Source organism: Protopterus annectens, chromosome 2.part2, assembly GCF_019279795.1.
Source record: "Protopterus annectens isolate FY-2018-M chromosome 2.part2, PAN1.0, whole genome shotgun sequence".
Lineage (NCBI taxonomy): Eukaryota > Metazoa > Chordata > Ceratodontiformes > Protopteridae > Protopterus > Protopterus annectens.
In genome coordinates this window covers 1,123,996,923-1,124,012,225 of record NC_056730.1, presented here as the reverse complement: position 1 = coordinate 1,124,012,225, position 15,303 = coordinate 1,123,996,923, and the positions used below count along the sequence as shown (strand labels likewise).

The window sequence follows — 15,303 nt, the reverse complement described above, 5'->3', positions numbered from 1 at the left end:
TATGGCAGGGGAATACCAGATTGGCTTCCTTTTCTTGGAGGAGAGTGTCTTGGTTCTGTTTGGGATAGCACGATGCATGCAGTCATGTAAGTGCTTATAAAGTGTAATTGTGAAAGATTCAGTAGTCGTAACTGTATTGTCCATCTGCATGGGTGACCTGCAGATCAGCACTTCTGTCTTAAGAAGCATGAAGTTGGCTTTGGAGACATTTTTTAACATGGTTTCCTTAATGGGGGTGTGGGTCCAGAATGTGGATATGTAGGGTAATTAGCTTATGGTCAGATGGGACCAATGAGGCGCTGACTTCAGGTGTGGAACACCGGTCACGCAGGACAAACCAAACCCAGTAACCAACATAAATAACCACAAAGTGAGCTAAATGCTACTCATTGCCAGAAGTCTCAGCCTCCAGATGCACACACTCGAGGCACTTCTCATTATGGAGAATATTGATATCTGTGCAGTAACAGAAACCTAATTCAAGGCTCCAGGCAGAACACCACCACTACCAGGATACTACTCATTCCATACCTCCCAGCATCAGAACCTGAATCATAGCACATAGGGTGAGGATGTATCCATATTCATCAAGGATACCTACACCTCTCTCTACATGCTCTCTACAAGATATGTACCCACAGAATTTTGCACAGCAACATTCTTCACACTCCACAGGGGTGGGGCCACAAAAAAACCCTTGGCATTCATGCTCTATGAGCCTGACGAGTATGTTCTGCAAGGCAATGGAGCCAATCATAATGGAAGTCAACAATAGAGAGATTGGGAACTTTCACACAGTTGAGCACACCCAGTTTGGCTTCGTCAAATGCAGACCACGCCTCCTGAACTGGGAGGATTTCTTTGACAGTTAACCAGGCTACAGATGATTGAAATTCGCTCAATACAGCCTATCTATACCTCACTAAGGCCTTTGACACCATTCCCCAGTCAGGTATCATAGATGAACTCGCCAACCTGGCCATGAATCCATACATCACAAGATGGATTGCAAACTGGCTCACAGATAGATCCCATACATTAAGACTTGCTGGCTACATGTCAGACTCTACACCGGTAACAACTGGTGTCCCCCAGGGTTCAGTCCTGGGGTCCTCCAGTTTGGTATCGACTTGTCAAATGTACATGCCAACACAGGAGGGTTGTGGTTGACTAAGTTTGCTGGGAACTGTAAAGTGTTTGCCATAATAGATTTCCCAGAAGACAGACATATTCTCCAGAAGGGACTCTATGAGACAGATGTGTGGTGTCAGAATCATGGCCTCAAGCTCACTGTGGAGGAATGCATAGTGATCCTCTTTGTTGAAAACAAAATACCCACAAACTACCACATAGGTGTTACCCCCTTAAAAATGACAAGGTGATAAGGGATCTGGGGCACAAATAGATAGTCATCTTTCCTTTGACAACCATGTTGCCAAAGTGATTGGGAGATCCTATGTGGCCCACCTAATCAACAAAGGGTTTGCATCAGGATCCAAAGAGGTAGTGTTGGCACTCTACTCTTACGTCATCAGACCCATCATTGAATACAGTGCACCATTTTGGCTGTACTTGACTTAGCATATCCAGCAGCTGTAGAGACCACATAGGTACCTCACCAAGAAGATTACTGGCCTCAAACAGTTGTGTTATGCAACACAACTGATAAAACTAAATCTGTTCTTCATTGCGTACCGCCTACTCAGAGGCACACTCTGCCTAACGTACAGAGCCATGTCCAACACATAACTGTTGAACATGCCTAACACACTAGTAATAGGTGACTCAATAGTCAGGCACACTGACGCCCCACTCACTAGGCTGGACAAGGAGAAGGTTACTGTTAGCTGCCTGTCAGGAGCCAGAATCCGCCACATAACACAAGTACTCAGCTCACTCCAGAACAAGTACAAATATGACTCTGTCATTGTTCATGTTGGTGTAAATGACCTGAGCCGTACCTCCCTGGACTACATGAAAAATGACATGGAAGAGCTCTCTGATCAAGTAGCCCAGGCGGGTATGACCCTGACCCTGAGTAGCATCCTGCCCTCACCAAGAATGATACCTCAGTATAAGGAAAAAATGATTAATTTCAACAATTGGCTAAGCTTCTGGTGTCATTCAAAGGGGATCCAGTGTCTGTCAGCCTGGGATGACATGCTCAAGCAGCCAAGTAAGAGATGGCTTGCACCTGTCACCCCTTGGCTTTTGAATACTGGCCAAGGCTCTTGCTGCCCCCATAGTGCCTTTTTTAGGCAAGGCTCAAAATTCAAACCCACCTCCTTAAACAGCACAAGTAAAAAATTGAGGATTATGTTACTCAACGCCAGGAGTTTAAATCTCAAAATGCATGTGCTCAAAGCACTCCTAAGTATGGAGAACGTCGACATCTGTGCAGTAACTGAAACCTGGTTCAAGGCTCCAGACAGCACTCCAGCACTACTGGGCTACAACTCATACCACATATTTTGGCCACAGAACATGGACCAAAACACAAAAGGAGGGGGTGTATCCATATTCATCAAGGATGCGCAGCATGGTACCTCTGAGATCATCCATGTGCAATTAACATCGGGCAAATCTGCAATGCAAATTATGGCCTGCTACAGATCACCCTCCATGACCCAGGACCACCACTCTGCCTTTCTGTAGACACTGGAAAATATGAAGGTCCTACCGAACACCCTGATCTTGGGTGATTTCAATTACCCTACCATTAACTGGGAAAACTACTTGAGTACAAACTCCCAGGCTCAGCACTTCCTGGAATTTATCAACTCAAATGCCCTGGATCAGCTGGTAAACTCCCCTACCAGAGGCCACAACATATTGGACCTGGTCATCACCAACATGGGCAACAGGAGCTCCGTACTGGAGGTCAACTCATCACTGGTTAGATCAGACCATAAACTAATCACCCTGGATGTTCACACCCCACCACCACCCCCAACCAAGGAAACCACAGTGAAAAACTTTTCTAAAGTAAACTTCACCTTACTTAAGGCAGAAGTGGTAAGTTTCACAGCCCCCACGCTAAAGGATAACACTGCCCAAGATGCAGAATCCTTTACAATTGCACTCTATGAGCACCTACAAGGTTGCATGGATTGTGCCATCCCTAGCAAAACCAAGACTCACTCCCCTAAGTGAAGGAAACCAGTCTGGTGGACCCCGGTCATAAACAGGTTATACAACAAAAGGAGGAAACTAGTTCAGAAAAAAAGCAAATCCCAAGAAGGAAAGACATCCCTGATCAGTATCAGTAAGAAACTATAGTCCCTCATAAAATCATCCAAGGCTAACTTTGAAAGAAAAATAGCCAAGGATTCGAAAGATAACCACAAAGCTTTCTTTAGCTATGTCAACAATCTAACTGGCAACTCACAGATATGCTCTGAGAAAGTGCAAAATATCACAAAATATACTGAACCTACTGATATTGCCAACTTACTGGCAGACAGATTCAGTGCAAACTTCACCTCCCTCTCACCTTCAAAAGGGCCCACAATAATACCGGAAAAGTGTAATGTTCCGGAAATCACAGAAGCACAGGTGAAAACAGCCCTGTCAAAAGCCAAAAACACAGCATCAATGGGGCCAGATGGTGTCCCAGGCTGTGTCTTGCACGAACTACAGAATGAACTAACCCCTCACCTATACACGCTGTTCAACCTCAGCCTCTCCACAGGCTACATGCCCATAGAATGGTGCACAGCAATGGTTATTCTGCTCCACAAAGGAGGGGCCACAACTGACCCTGGTAACTATCGCCCCATAAGCCTGACTAGCCTGGTCTGCAAGGCTATGGAGCGCATCAACATGGAACTCATTAACAAAGACATTGGGAACCTCCAAACACTTGACCCGACCCAGTTCGGCTTTGTTAAGGGCAGGTCATGCCTACTAAACCTGGCTGACTTCTTCGAGACAGTTACCAAGGCCATAGATGAGGGAAAGGTGGTACACACAACCTACCTTGATCTCGGCAAGGCATTCGACACCATTCCTCACTCGGGTATTATAGAAAAACTCACCAGCCTGAACATAAACCCCTATGTCACAAGATGGGTTGCCAACTGGCTTACACACAGAACTCACACGGTAAGAATAGCGGGCTCCAGGTCTGACTCTAAACCAGTCACAAGTGGTGTCCTGCAAGGCTCAGTTCTGGGACCCCTACTGTTCGGCATATATTTCTCAGAAGTACAGGCAAACACAGGAGGACTATGGCTAACCAAGTTCGCTGATGACTGCAAACTGGGAACCATAATTGACTCTCCGGCTGACACAGACGTCCTCCAAAAAGGTGTTACTGAGACAGACACCTGGTGTCAAAGTCATGGCCTCAAGCTAAATGCTAAAAAATGCATAGTCATCCCATTTGGGAAAAATAAAACACCCACAAATTACCACATAGGCGGCAGCCCCCTTAATACAGAAGAGGTACTAAGAGATCTGGGGACCCAGGTAGATAGTAATCTCTCCTTTGACAATCATATTGCCAAAGTAGTTAGTAAATCCTTCTATGTGGACCATCTAATTACTAAGGGGTTTGCATCTAGAAATAAAGAGGTTATAGTGCCCCTCTACTCATCACTCATCAGACCCATCATAGAGTACAATGCCCCACTTGGGATGTACCTCACAAGACACTTCCAACAACTTGAAAGACCACAAAAGCACCTCACCAAGAGGATTACTGGCCTCAAACATATGTCCTATGCAGCCTGACTGAAAAAATTCCGGCTGTACTCAGTGGCATATCGCTTACTCAGAGGTGATCTCTGCCTGACTTACAAAGCCATGTCCAACTCAGAATTGATGGACATGCTCCACCTAAATAAAGCCAAGTCACTGCGAGCCACATGCTCTAGTGAGCTAAACCACACCACAACAATAAGTATAACATGCTGGAGGGACAGATTCCTGTCACAGAGACTCCCCATGTTTTGGAAAAAATTACTAACTACATTAGGCAGAGCCCCTCACTAACACTCTTCAAGAGAAGCCTTGACGACTGGATGGGTAACAGATAGTACATCCCTGGGATCACTTCATTGGCTCTGTTTGACAGTGGCTCAGTTAATCAATCAGTGGGGCAGTGAAAGTCGACACACTCTGGCTAGGCTTATAAATGCCCTCGGGCAGATAGCCTAGTACCTACCTATGAACCTATGAACCTATGCTCCATCTACAGATAACAACATTGAGTTGCCCTACACATTCCAGGGATATGAACCTCATCACAACGATGAATACAACATGCTGGTGGGTAGAGTACCATCCCAGACACTTGCCTTACTGTGGAACAGAGTCCCAATGTACATCAGACAGAACCCCTCGCTGACACTCTTCGATTGGAACCTTGATGAGTGGATGGGAAACAGACAATTCATGCCAGGCATCACATCAGCAGCCCCACTAGAAAGGGGATTAGGTTACTAACTATTAGAACTAGGCCTTGGGAGACTACCCAATGGTGTGGTGAAAGCTGCACAACTTGCGTAGGCTGATATATGCCTTTGTGGTCTACTACATACCTATGAACCTATGTGACAGGTACATGTCTACAGATAGTAGATGTGTACTTCATTGTACAGTCATGTTGTACAGCAGGCACATGGACCACATACACTGTAATGCTTACAGATACTGGTGGCTGTTATGTACAGTGGGAGAGATGTGCACCTCAAGTCTATCGTGCCATTGGGATATGTGCTGGGTGGGACAGTCCTGGATGGCTCCCTGTCATGGTCACTCTCTTACACACATCTCTGCCCATCCATCTTTGGCTTATTATACTGTGTTCCCCCTATATATATATATATATATATATATATATATATATATATATATGTACATAGGTAGGTAATAGGCTATCTGCCTAGAGGCATATATTAGTATGGCCAGAGTGTGCAGCTATCACCACCCTTGGAGTTAGTTCCCTAGGACTCTGTGTAGTAGAGCTGATGAACTGATCCATGGTGTGACAGTTCAGTTTCACATACACTCATCAAGGCTCCTCTGGAAGAGTGTCAGTGAGGGACTCGGCTTAATGTCGGTTGGGAGCCTGTTCCAAAGCAAGGGAAGTCTGTGAGTTAGTAATGTATTCCTCCAACATGTTCTATTTAATGTTGTGATGATGATATCCCTAGAGCATGTGGTACAGTGAGCTTGGGTTTACTTCAGATAGCGCATGTACATCAGTTCTGCATTGGACATGGACCTGTCTGTTGGGCAGAGATCTCCTGAGTAGACAGTATGCAACAGAGTACAGATTGAGTTAAATTCAGTCTTGTTGCATGGGGCAACTGTTTGAGGCCAGTAATCCTCTTGTTGAGGTACTTCAGTGGTCTTTCCAGCTGCTGAAGGTGCCTAGTCAGATTCATCGCAAGTGTGTTGTGGTACCCACTGACGGGTCTGATGACTGATGAGTAGAGGGAACCTCCTTTGACCTACATGCAAAGACCTTGGCAGTTTGTGGGAACACACAGCATGATTTTCTAACCACTTTGTGAATTTGCTTCTGGAAGTAGAGATGACGATCCACATGTGTCCATATATCCCTTATTATCACCTCCATATTTAGGGTGTTGGCACCTATGTGGTATTTGTATGACTGTAGCTCGAGGCCATAATTTTGACACCACATCTGTCTGACTGAGACCCTTTTTAATGATGTCTCTGTTGTCCCAATCATCGATTATGACAACTTTTTTGCAGTCATCCACAAACTTTGCTAAACATAGCCCTCGTGTGTTTGACTGTATTTCTGAAAAGTATACACCAGACAGGAGGGGTCCCAGGACTGAGCCATGGGGAACAGCAGTTGTTACCAGCTTGAACAGGAGACCACAATTCTTACCTTGTGGGATCTATCTGTGCCCCAGTTGGCAATCCATCAGATGACATACATATTTATGCACAGGTTGTTGATTTTGTGGATACGACATGTATCTGGGATGTTGTAAAGGGCTTTTCAAGGTCTACATGGGACGTGTGTAGCTAATTTCATTGATGTATGTCCTGGGCGACTGCCTTGAAAACAGTCTAGCAGGTTTGGGAACCATGATCTGCCCCTGACCAAACCAAAATGGGTAGGGTTGGGTGTTTGTAGGCTCCCAATAGCTCTGTTTATGAGTCCATCATGACAGACTCCATGGCCTTGCAGATCAGGCTTAATAGGCTTATAAGACAATAGTTCCCATGGTCTGTTGTGCACCAACACTTGTGGAGTGTGCCAAACATTGCTGTAACCCATTCAACAGTTTCATATCCTGTACAGAGGGTGAGTCTCAACAGACTGTTCAGGTGCAGGGTCTGTTTGTTTTGGAGTTCACATATGACACAGCTAGGGAAACCATGTCATCCCATAGACGCCGTATTTTTAGGTTTGAAAGAGCTGTTTAACCATTGTATATGTGATTTCTGGGTTTTCACAATCTCCAGGTATGATAATGGGCCCTTTTGTCAGTGAAAGGGGGGTAAATATGTATGAACCTGTCTGACAAGATGTTGGCAATGTCAGTCATATACATGTATTCATTTACAGTTTGCACTGACTCAGAACATATATGAGTTTACATTGATATTTATGACATAGCGAAAGGAAGCTTCATGGTTCTCTATGGACTCTTTGACAATATTTTTGCCAGAACATGGATTGGATAATGTTAGGAGTGCTCATAGTTTATTGATGATACTGATCGTAGATTTATTGATCTTCTTTGAATTTTCACTTTCTTTGAACAACTTAAGTACTTGGAGTACATAGTTTGATTATGACAGGAGTCCAATATATTATATGGGTCTGTTTTCATATAACTGTGTGGACAAGGCAGGACTGGTGAATAGAGACAAGTTTCTGGGGTAAGAACTGCAACTGCCAGACATGTGTGGCCCACTGCTGTATTCAGACATGGTCTAAGTGTGTGAGCATGCCCAGTATGACCTTTCAGTATGTTGTTGACTGACATTTGCTTCGTTTATTTAAGTATGTGAGCATGCCCAGTATGGACATATATACTATATGTGTGTGAAAAATCAAGTTGGTTTTTACTTCAGGGCTCACCTTTGTGTTGTACATCGACAGGAAGCACGCTGTGCCTGCAGGGCTTCCATGAGTCACTTTGCATAGACTTATCAACATTTCTACATACACGGGGGACAGCTATTATTTGTACATTTCTAACCGGGGGGCACACCTGATTGTTACTGTGAGTGTACATAGGATGAGGGGTTCACCTGACACTTATACACATTTGCTAGGCTTGCACTGCTATGTCAGATACTCCATTTCAGTCTGTACTGTTGCCTATCGTACTGGCTTGAGGCATACTACTGTACTACAGATCTTAGCTTCCAATTTCATGCATATTAGTTTGTGACTTCATAGCCTACCCAACCCACATTACACTGCCTGTCCTGCTGTTATCTGTCTGCATAGGCCTGGGGGGAAGTTACTCATATGCATAATACAGCATTTGTTTGTGTTTGCGTTAGTCTACAATTGTCCTGCTGTGTCTGTGCCAGTGAAATGCTGTCATGACTTAGTGGTTCAGTACTGTGACTATAGTGCACAGTATCCTGAGTTTGAGCCCTGTCACTGCTTTTTATTTTCCTGCTGGGAAAACCAGACTGCTTAAGGAACAGTAAAGCAGGTGTGAGCGTGTTTACCTGACTTTGCTCAACTTTGCCCGACCTTGCCCGACTTTGCCCAACATTGCCCAACATTGCTCAATGTTGCCCGATGTTGCGCTAGTTAGTGCGGTGCACAGCTCCGCGCAATTGTGTTTAAATATGTTAAATAGTGGCAAAATGTGCTTAACAGTGCTTTATATTGTTTAAAATAGGGCAATCATGCCTCAGGTGGTGCTGCAGGGCTGCCTATGTCAGATGCACATAGTACACTCTCTATACATGTTTGAAAACAGGTAGTGTCAAGTTAGGCATTCCTTTTACTGTATGTGCGAGTCAGAGAAAGGTGTCATTTCCAGGGTTCCTATTGAGTCAGTGTATGTGCTATGCGTTGCCTCTTTGCCAAGGCCAAGTCATACTGGGCACGCCTCCTTCTGCCTACTGGGGCAGGCTCAGGTTGTTCCTCCTCCGAGTCACGCTGTGCTTGTGCAGGCCTTGGCAATGGTGAGGGGCTGTTTGGCCCTGACCCATGCTGTTCCTGCTGCAGCTGTTTTCACAGGATCATATTGTGTAGCATGACACATACCATGACAATTTGGGTACATGTAGTTGGTGAGTACTGCAAGGCTCCACCAGATGTGTCTAGGCACCGAAACCGTGACTTCAGCATCCCAAACACACGCTCAGTAATGTTTCTTGTTTGTGCGTGTGCCTCATTATGGAGTTCTTGTTCGGGTGTGTGTGCATTTCTGATGGGTGTCATCAGCCATGGCTCCAGTGTGAATCCCAGCATCCCCCACTAGGTGACCGTCAGGGATGTCCCCATTGGCAAATCTCTGGTAAAGCTGCGTCAGATGCCAGATGTGGGAATCGTGATATCTTCCAGGGCAGCCAGCACACACATTCATTATTCACACACGACCTGGCAGATGATGGAGGGGAAGCCCTTGCGGTTGATGTAGACCCTACCCCACTCACCGGGTGGTGCTTTGATGTGTATGTGCGTGCAGTCTATTGCACCCACTACCTCAGGGTATCCTGCTATTTGGCGGAAAAGATGCATATTGCTGGCCAATGCCTCACGGGAATTGGGGAAATATATGTGGTCACGGACATGTGCTGACATGGCATCTAGGAACTGGTGCAGTACCCTGGATGCGGATTCCTGTGAAACCCCATCATATCACCAGTTGGTCTCTGGAAGGTACCTGTAGCTAGTATTCGTAGGCCAACACATACCTTGGTATCCACTGGGATGGGTTCCCATCTATTGGTTCTGTGTGTGAGGCGTGGCCAGCACAGCTCAACAATTTGCTGCAGGAGGTCTCTGTCCACTCTATAGCACTCCACTATCTCCAGCTCATGTAGTCCCTGGTAGGTTACCCTGGGTCTGTACACTCTTCTCCGTCTCCTCACTGTGGGTTGCTCAGCAGCATTCACAACATCACCACCTTCAGCATCTTGCACATGTTGGTTTATGATAGCAATAGCAGCCCCTAACATTTTGTCTGACTTAAGCTTTTTAAGTTTTCACTCTTTGTATACTGCAGTGTTGCAGAGTTCTTGGGAAAAAACAGGGTAGACTGCTGTTTGCAGAGGTTAAAGTGCTGGGCTGGGCTAGTCTACTGCCTGTGTAATTGGCTGATTCTGATATATTTCACCTGGCAGCTCTGCTAGTTCTCCTTGGTTAACTTCCTACTACTTCTTTTCCTTCCTTTTCCCTTTCTGTTTCCACACAGGGCAGTGCCGCACAAACAAGTGCAAACACGCGCACACGGGCGCACAGGCGAGCACATGCTCTGTGTCTGTTTGCAAGAAATTTCAGATATATCCACGGCGTACGCCTTTGGTTTCTTGTTTTCAGCTAGGACAACTGTAGACATGCCTCTTGCAATCCTGAGCAACTCAGGGCAAACACAAGCCACTGTGCTCCAATAAGCTTACAGTCTTTCAGACATACCCCATCATGATGTCACCTATCTTCTACTCTACTACTCCCCTACTCCTACACTTACACTCTAGGGACATGGCTCACATGCCAGGAAAAATTGGGATTCACTATCCTTATCCTCATTTGCATAGGATTGCATACTAATGCTTGGTTACATCTCTCACACTGAGCTTCCCCCCCTTAGCAACCACTACTCAGTGGCCATGTTGTTTTCAGCCTGCCATTCACCTGCATGGCAGAACAAGCTTTTTAGTGAAAATTCCCATTTTTGGCTATTTTACAATTGTTTTCATTTTATTTAAAGCGCCACACGTTTGCGCGGCGCTGCGCTACACTTAAACATCGGCGATTGGGGAAAAAAATGGATTTTAAGGATTTACAACATTTGCAAATGACAATGGCCTTATATTTGGCCATTGGCATGCTTCCTCAACTAGATGCATCCTTTATTTGGAGCTGTCATAGCTCTGTTTAGCTATTTGCAGAACGGTACTCCGTTACCAACGGAGTACATTTCTGTAAATAACACTACTCTTCCACGGACAGGTTAGTGTTTCCTGGATCGCAATTTTACCTCATCTGCATAGCTTTCAGCAGCAAATGAGGTAATTTGCATACCATGAAGCTGTCCATGCAAGAGTAGCTTTAGAAGCTCTCTTGCACACCCCTGCCGGTTGTTGCTGGATCGCTCGGCAGACATATTGGCTGTCTGCCGTCTTACACTAATCTTAGACTCTGTGCAAGCCTTCGTAAATCCGACCCAAAAACTCTATGATACAATGTACAGCCAGTTTAAACATTAATAAGGGTATTACAAAGTAGAGATTCACCATTCTGAAATCTAAACTTTTAAATAAACTTTATATCTTTAAGACTGTGTGAAGTTAAATCCTAAACTATAGAGCTACGAATTAATTTTGCATACTTTAGCAGTGAACAGTTCTACTTGAACAAGATCAAGATCGTGCAGATGTGTGGTTAGTCACCCCATCATAAAGCCAGTGAGAAATCTAAAAAGATTGTCATGATGCCTATAATTAAGGCTCTAAATTAAAGCCAGCAGAATGTATTTGATAAAAATCACAGCATTTTTCATACAGTCATTAGGCCCTTATTTTAGTAATCTGTTAAGGGCATCTATTGCATAGAATAAGAAGGTAAGCTTTCCTGCATAATTACATTTTTTAGCTGACAAAAAAAAATATTGGTTTAAACACAGATAAATAAACAGACACATATAAATCAGACCAAAAGTACAACGAATGGAAAAAAAAATTCTTTACAATAGGGGCCGATCAGCTACTCAGGCATGGGTGATGGGAAAGATTTCATGTCCACTCTCTGTTTAATATTTGCTCTTTGAAAGTCATTTCATACGTGCACCATTAACATCTACTCAGACAACCCATCACACGCACTTTAACTAGAGGGACCTAAGCATGGGTGATGGGAAAGATTTCATGTCCACTCTCTGTTTAATATTTGCTCTTTGAAAGTGATTTCATACATGCACCATTAATATCTACTCAGACAGCCCATCACATGCACTTTAACTAGAGGTACCTGATATTAAAGACATGAATGAACAATACACTAATTAAAACCTTACATAGAAAAGCAGTACACTTACCTTTTGTTATGCTCCAAAGAGTGCTCTGGTAATGGTGATCCAAACCCACTTTTAGGACATCCAGTATCTCTATATATTTTATAAACAGAGAAATGAGGAGTTAAGACAAATTAAAAAATGGAAACATTATTATTTGCAATTGTTAAGAGTTAATATAAAATTGTGTTATGATCCTTTTCCTCAAGGGAGCCAGGTTATAGATGTTCAGAAAGGTAATTGAACACCGACATCTTTTTCTTTTCTAACAGAATATTTAACATGATGGACTTAACTGCATTTCTGGGATACAGTGTCATATAGTGATATCCTATGACCCTCTAAGATCCCAATCTAATGGCTCTCTATACCTTCACAAAACAAATAAGTATACAAACACCCAAACCAAGGATATGAAATTCACCAACACAGAAATAAAACACATTGGAGGAAGAGATTCACAACTCAATGGTTATTGCTCTGCATGTTAAACAGAGTGACACCCTTGCCTCCTTCAAGACTGTTCTTGATGGCTGGATGGGTACCCACTAGTTCATCCATAGACTGACATGTTTTTTTTTTCCTCCTGGAAATGGGGGAAGCATACTGCAAGTGATATATGGCAAAACACACAGTTTTCAGACTTACTTGCCTTGTAGTTCCTATGATCTTATGATCCTATTCCAACAACTTTGCACAGTAAAAGTTACTATAGCTAATCTACAGGTGAAAAGTGTGGGTGTCTATAACACTGGAGGTGTCATAGAAATGGACTACAGCTACAGAAACAGTGACTGGAAAGCAGATGATCAGTGGCTAAGTTCCAGCTCTCTTGCTGTAAAGAGTAGTGCATAGGAAATACCAGTGCTGCTTAAAGCCTGATGGATGCCTATAGATTAGCAGGTTCAGTATTACAGCAGCATGAGAAGATGCATGTCAGGATATCAAAGCTATGTGAAGGGGTTTGAAACCACATCCACATCCACTGAATGCCATGTTCCAGCAGATCCTGAACAGCAAGTCTGTCTGCATACCAGTCAAAATACCACTTAGAAACCAACACCAAAAAGCAAAATGCAGGAACAGGAAACCAGTCAGGAATAATCCACAAAAAAATAGCGTAATGAAACTTTTAATATCTGCTTTCGTCCAGAGACTTCTTCAGAATACAAAATGGTAAAAGCACAAACATTAAATACCTCACCAAATGATTAATTAAACAATTAGTCAATTAATTAAGATACTGATTGTTAACAACTCCAGTTGTCACTTAAAAAAAAGAAGTAAAAATCTTTTTGTCAGTATTTAATTTAGTACCTTTTAAAAAACACTTAATGATGATAGCTTCATTCAAGCCAGGAGGTCTATCTGCCCTCAATTTAATTTGCCAGAGGGTCTCCCTTTGCTCAACAAAATTTCTAAAATCCCCACCCCTAAGATCTGGTTTGACCACCTCAATAACCGTAAATAAAAATTTCTTAAAATTTTTACAAACAAGAGAATGTTTGAACAAGGCACTAGTTTCATCTTGAATTTTGATACTGTATACATGCTCCCGAATGCGGGTTTTAAGACACCTAGTCGTCATCCCTACGTAGAACGCAGGACAGGTGCTACACAAGCTGATGTAAACAACCCCCTTAGTACAACAAGTGACATGTCCAGTCACTTGGAAAGTCTGATCAATGCTATCAATAGTGATAACTGGTCCTTTGGCAATGTATCTACATGAATTGCAGTTGTTACAGGTGAACATGCCATTAACTAAAGTCTTGTTGCACTCTTGTTTAGATTGATTATTTTCCAGAGCTTTCTTAATGTTGTAAGTGTTTCTAAACACAAAATTTGGTTTACTACCTAAGACATTAAGAATGTCATGGTTACCCTGTATAATCTTCCAATTCATTTCTAATATATGTCTAATGTGTCCAGTGTCGATGCTCATGTCTAACGAACAAACCGTTTTGTTAAAACAATTTGGTTCTCCTAAGTTGTTACAAGGAAAAACTGTACTATTAGATTCAATATAATCCAACAGTGCTGGGTAATGGGATGACCGTTTGTCTAAGACCTCATTAGCAATGTCATTTAACAATTGCAGGGAGTACCCCCTTTTATAAAACATATACTTGATGAATTCAAATTCATCTATAAGGTCTTTTCCATTTGATGTCATCCTGCACGCCCTAATAAACTGTCCCTTGGGGATATTTCTGATGGAATGTCTAGGGTGGGCGCTTGAAAGAAAGCTTTAAAACATTAAGAAAGCTCTGGAAAATGCTACACATCAGCTTGTGTAGCACCTGTCCTGCGTTCTACGTAGGGATGACGACTAGGTGTCTTAAAACCCGCATTCGGGAGCATGTATACAGTATCAAAATTCAAGATGAAACTAGTGCCTTGTTCAAACATTCTCTTGTTTGTAAAAATTTTAAGAAATTTTTATTTACGGTTATTGAGGTGGTCAAACCAGATCTTAGGGGTGGGGATTTTAGAAATTTTGTTGAGCAAAGGGAGACCCTCTGGCAAATTAAATTGAGGGCAGATAGACCTCCTGGCTTGAACGAAGCTATCAACATTAAGTGTTTTTTAAAAGGTACTAAATTAAATATTGACAAAAAGATTTTTACTTCTTTTTTTTAAGTGACAACTTAAGTCTGTTTGCATACATCTTTGGGCTGGAGGCTGCTATGGCCCCTGTCTGCAATGTGTGCAATTTTGCAGTCATTCAAGTTGTTTTCTGAGAATTTGAAGAACTTGGACTGTAGGGCTCAGACAAGGGTGCAACTGGTAAGGTACAATGGATGGATTATGAAGTATGGAAGCCTGGGCAGCCAAGTACTTAAAAATGAGGAGGAGTGGAGGTGCATCAAAAAATAAGACAGTGATGAAAATAAAAAACAATATGGGCTCCAATGTGTTGGTAAACATGGAGTTTGGTTGACATCTGTTTAATCAACTGCATTTGGTCGATTATACAGACAATTCACAAGTGTGCAAGATCGACAACCCCTGGGTAGGGGAATATTCTCTTTCCCTGGGGATTGTGTGATTCTGTTGTTAGTATATATAAGTAGTGCGGGTGCAGGGGAGTTTGCCCCCTTCA

At 43.2% G+C, this 15,303-nt stretch overlaps 1 protein-coding gene across 3 annotated transcripts in view; it reads right to left on the bottom strand.

Moving 5' to 3' along the window:
• The window catches only part of CFAP95 (cilia and flagella associated protein 95), an 841,009-nt gene that overhangs the window by 298,178 nt on the left and 527,528 nt on the right, over positions 1–15,303 (bottom strand). For all 3 annotated transcript variants that reach the window (XM_044064364.1, XM_044064365.1, XM_044064366.1), the window contains exon 4: positions 12,222–12,290. In XM_044064364.1, coding sequence (XP_043920299.1) covers positions 12,222–12,290 — 69 coding nt within the window. The remainder of the gene's footprint in view (positions 1–12,221; positions 12,291–15,303) is intronic.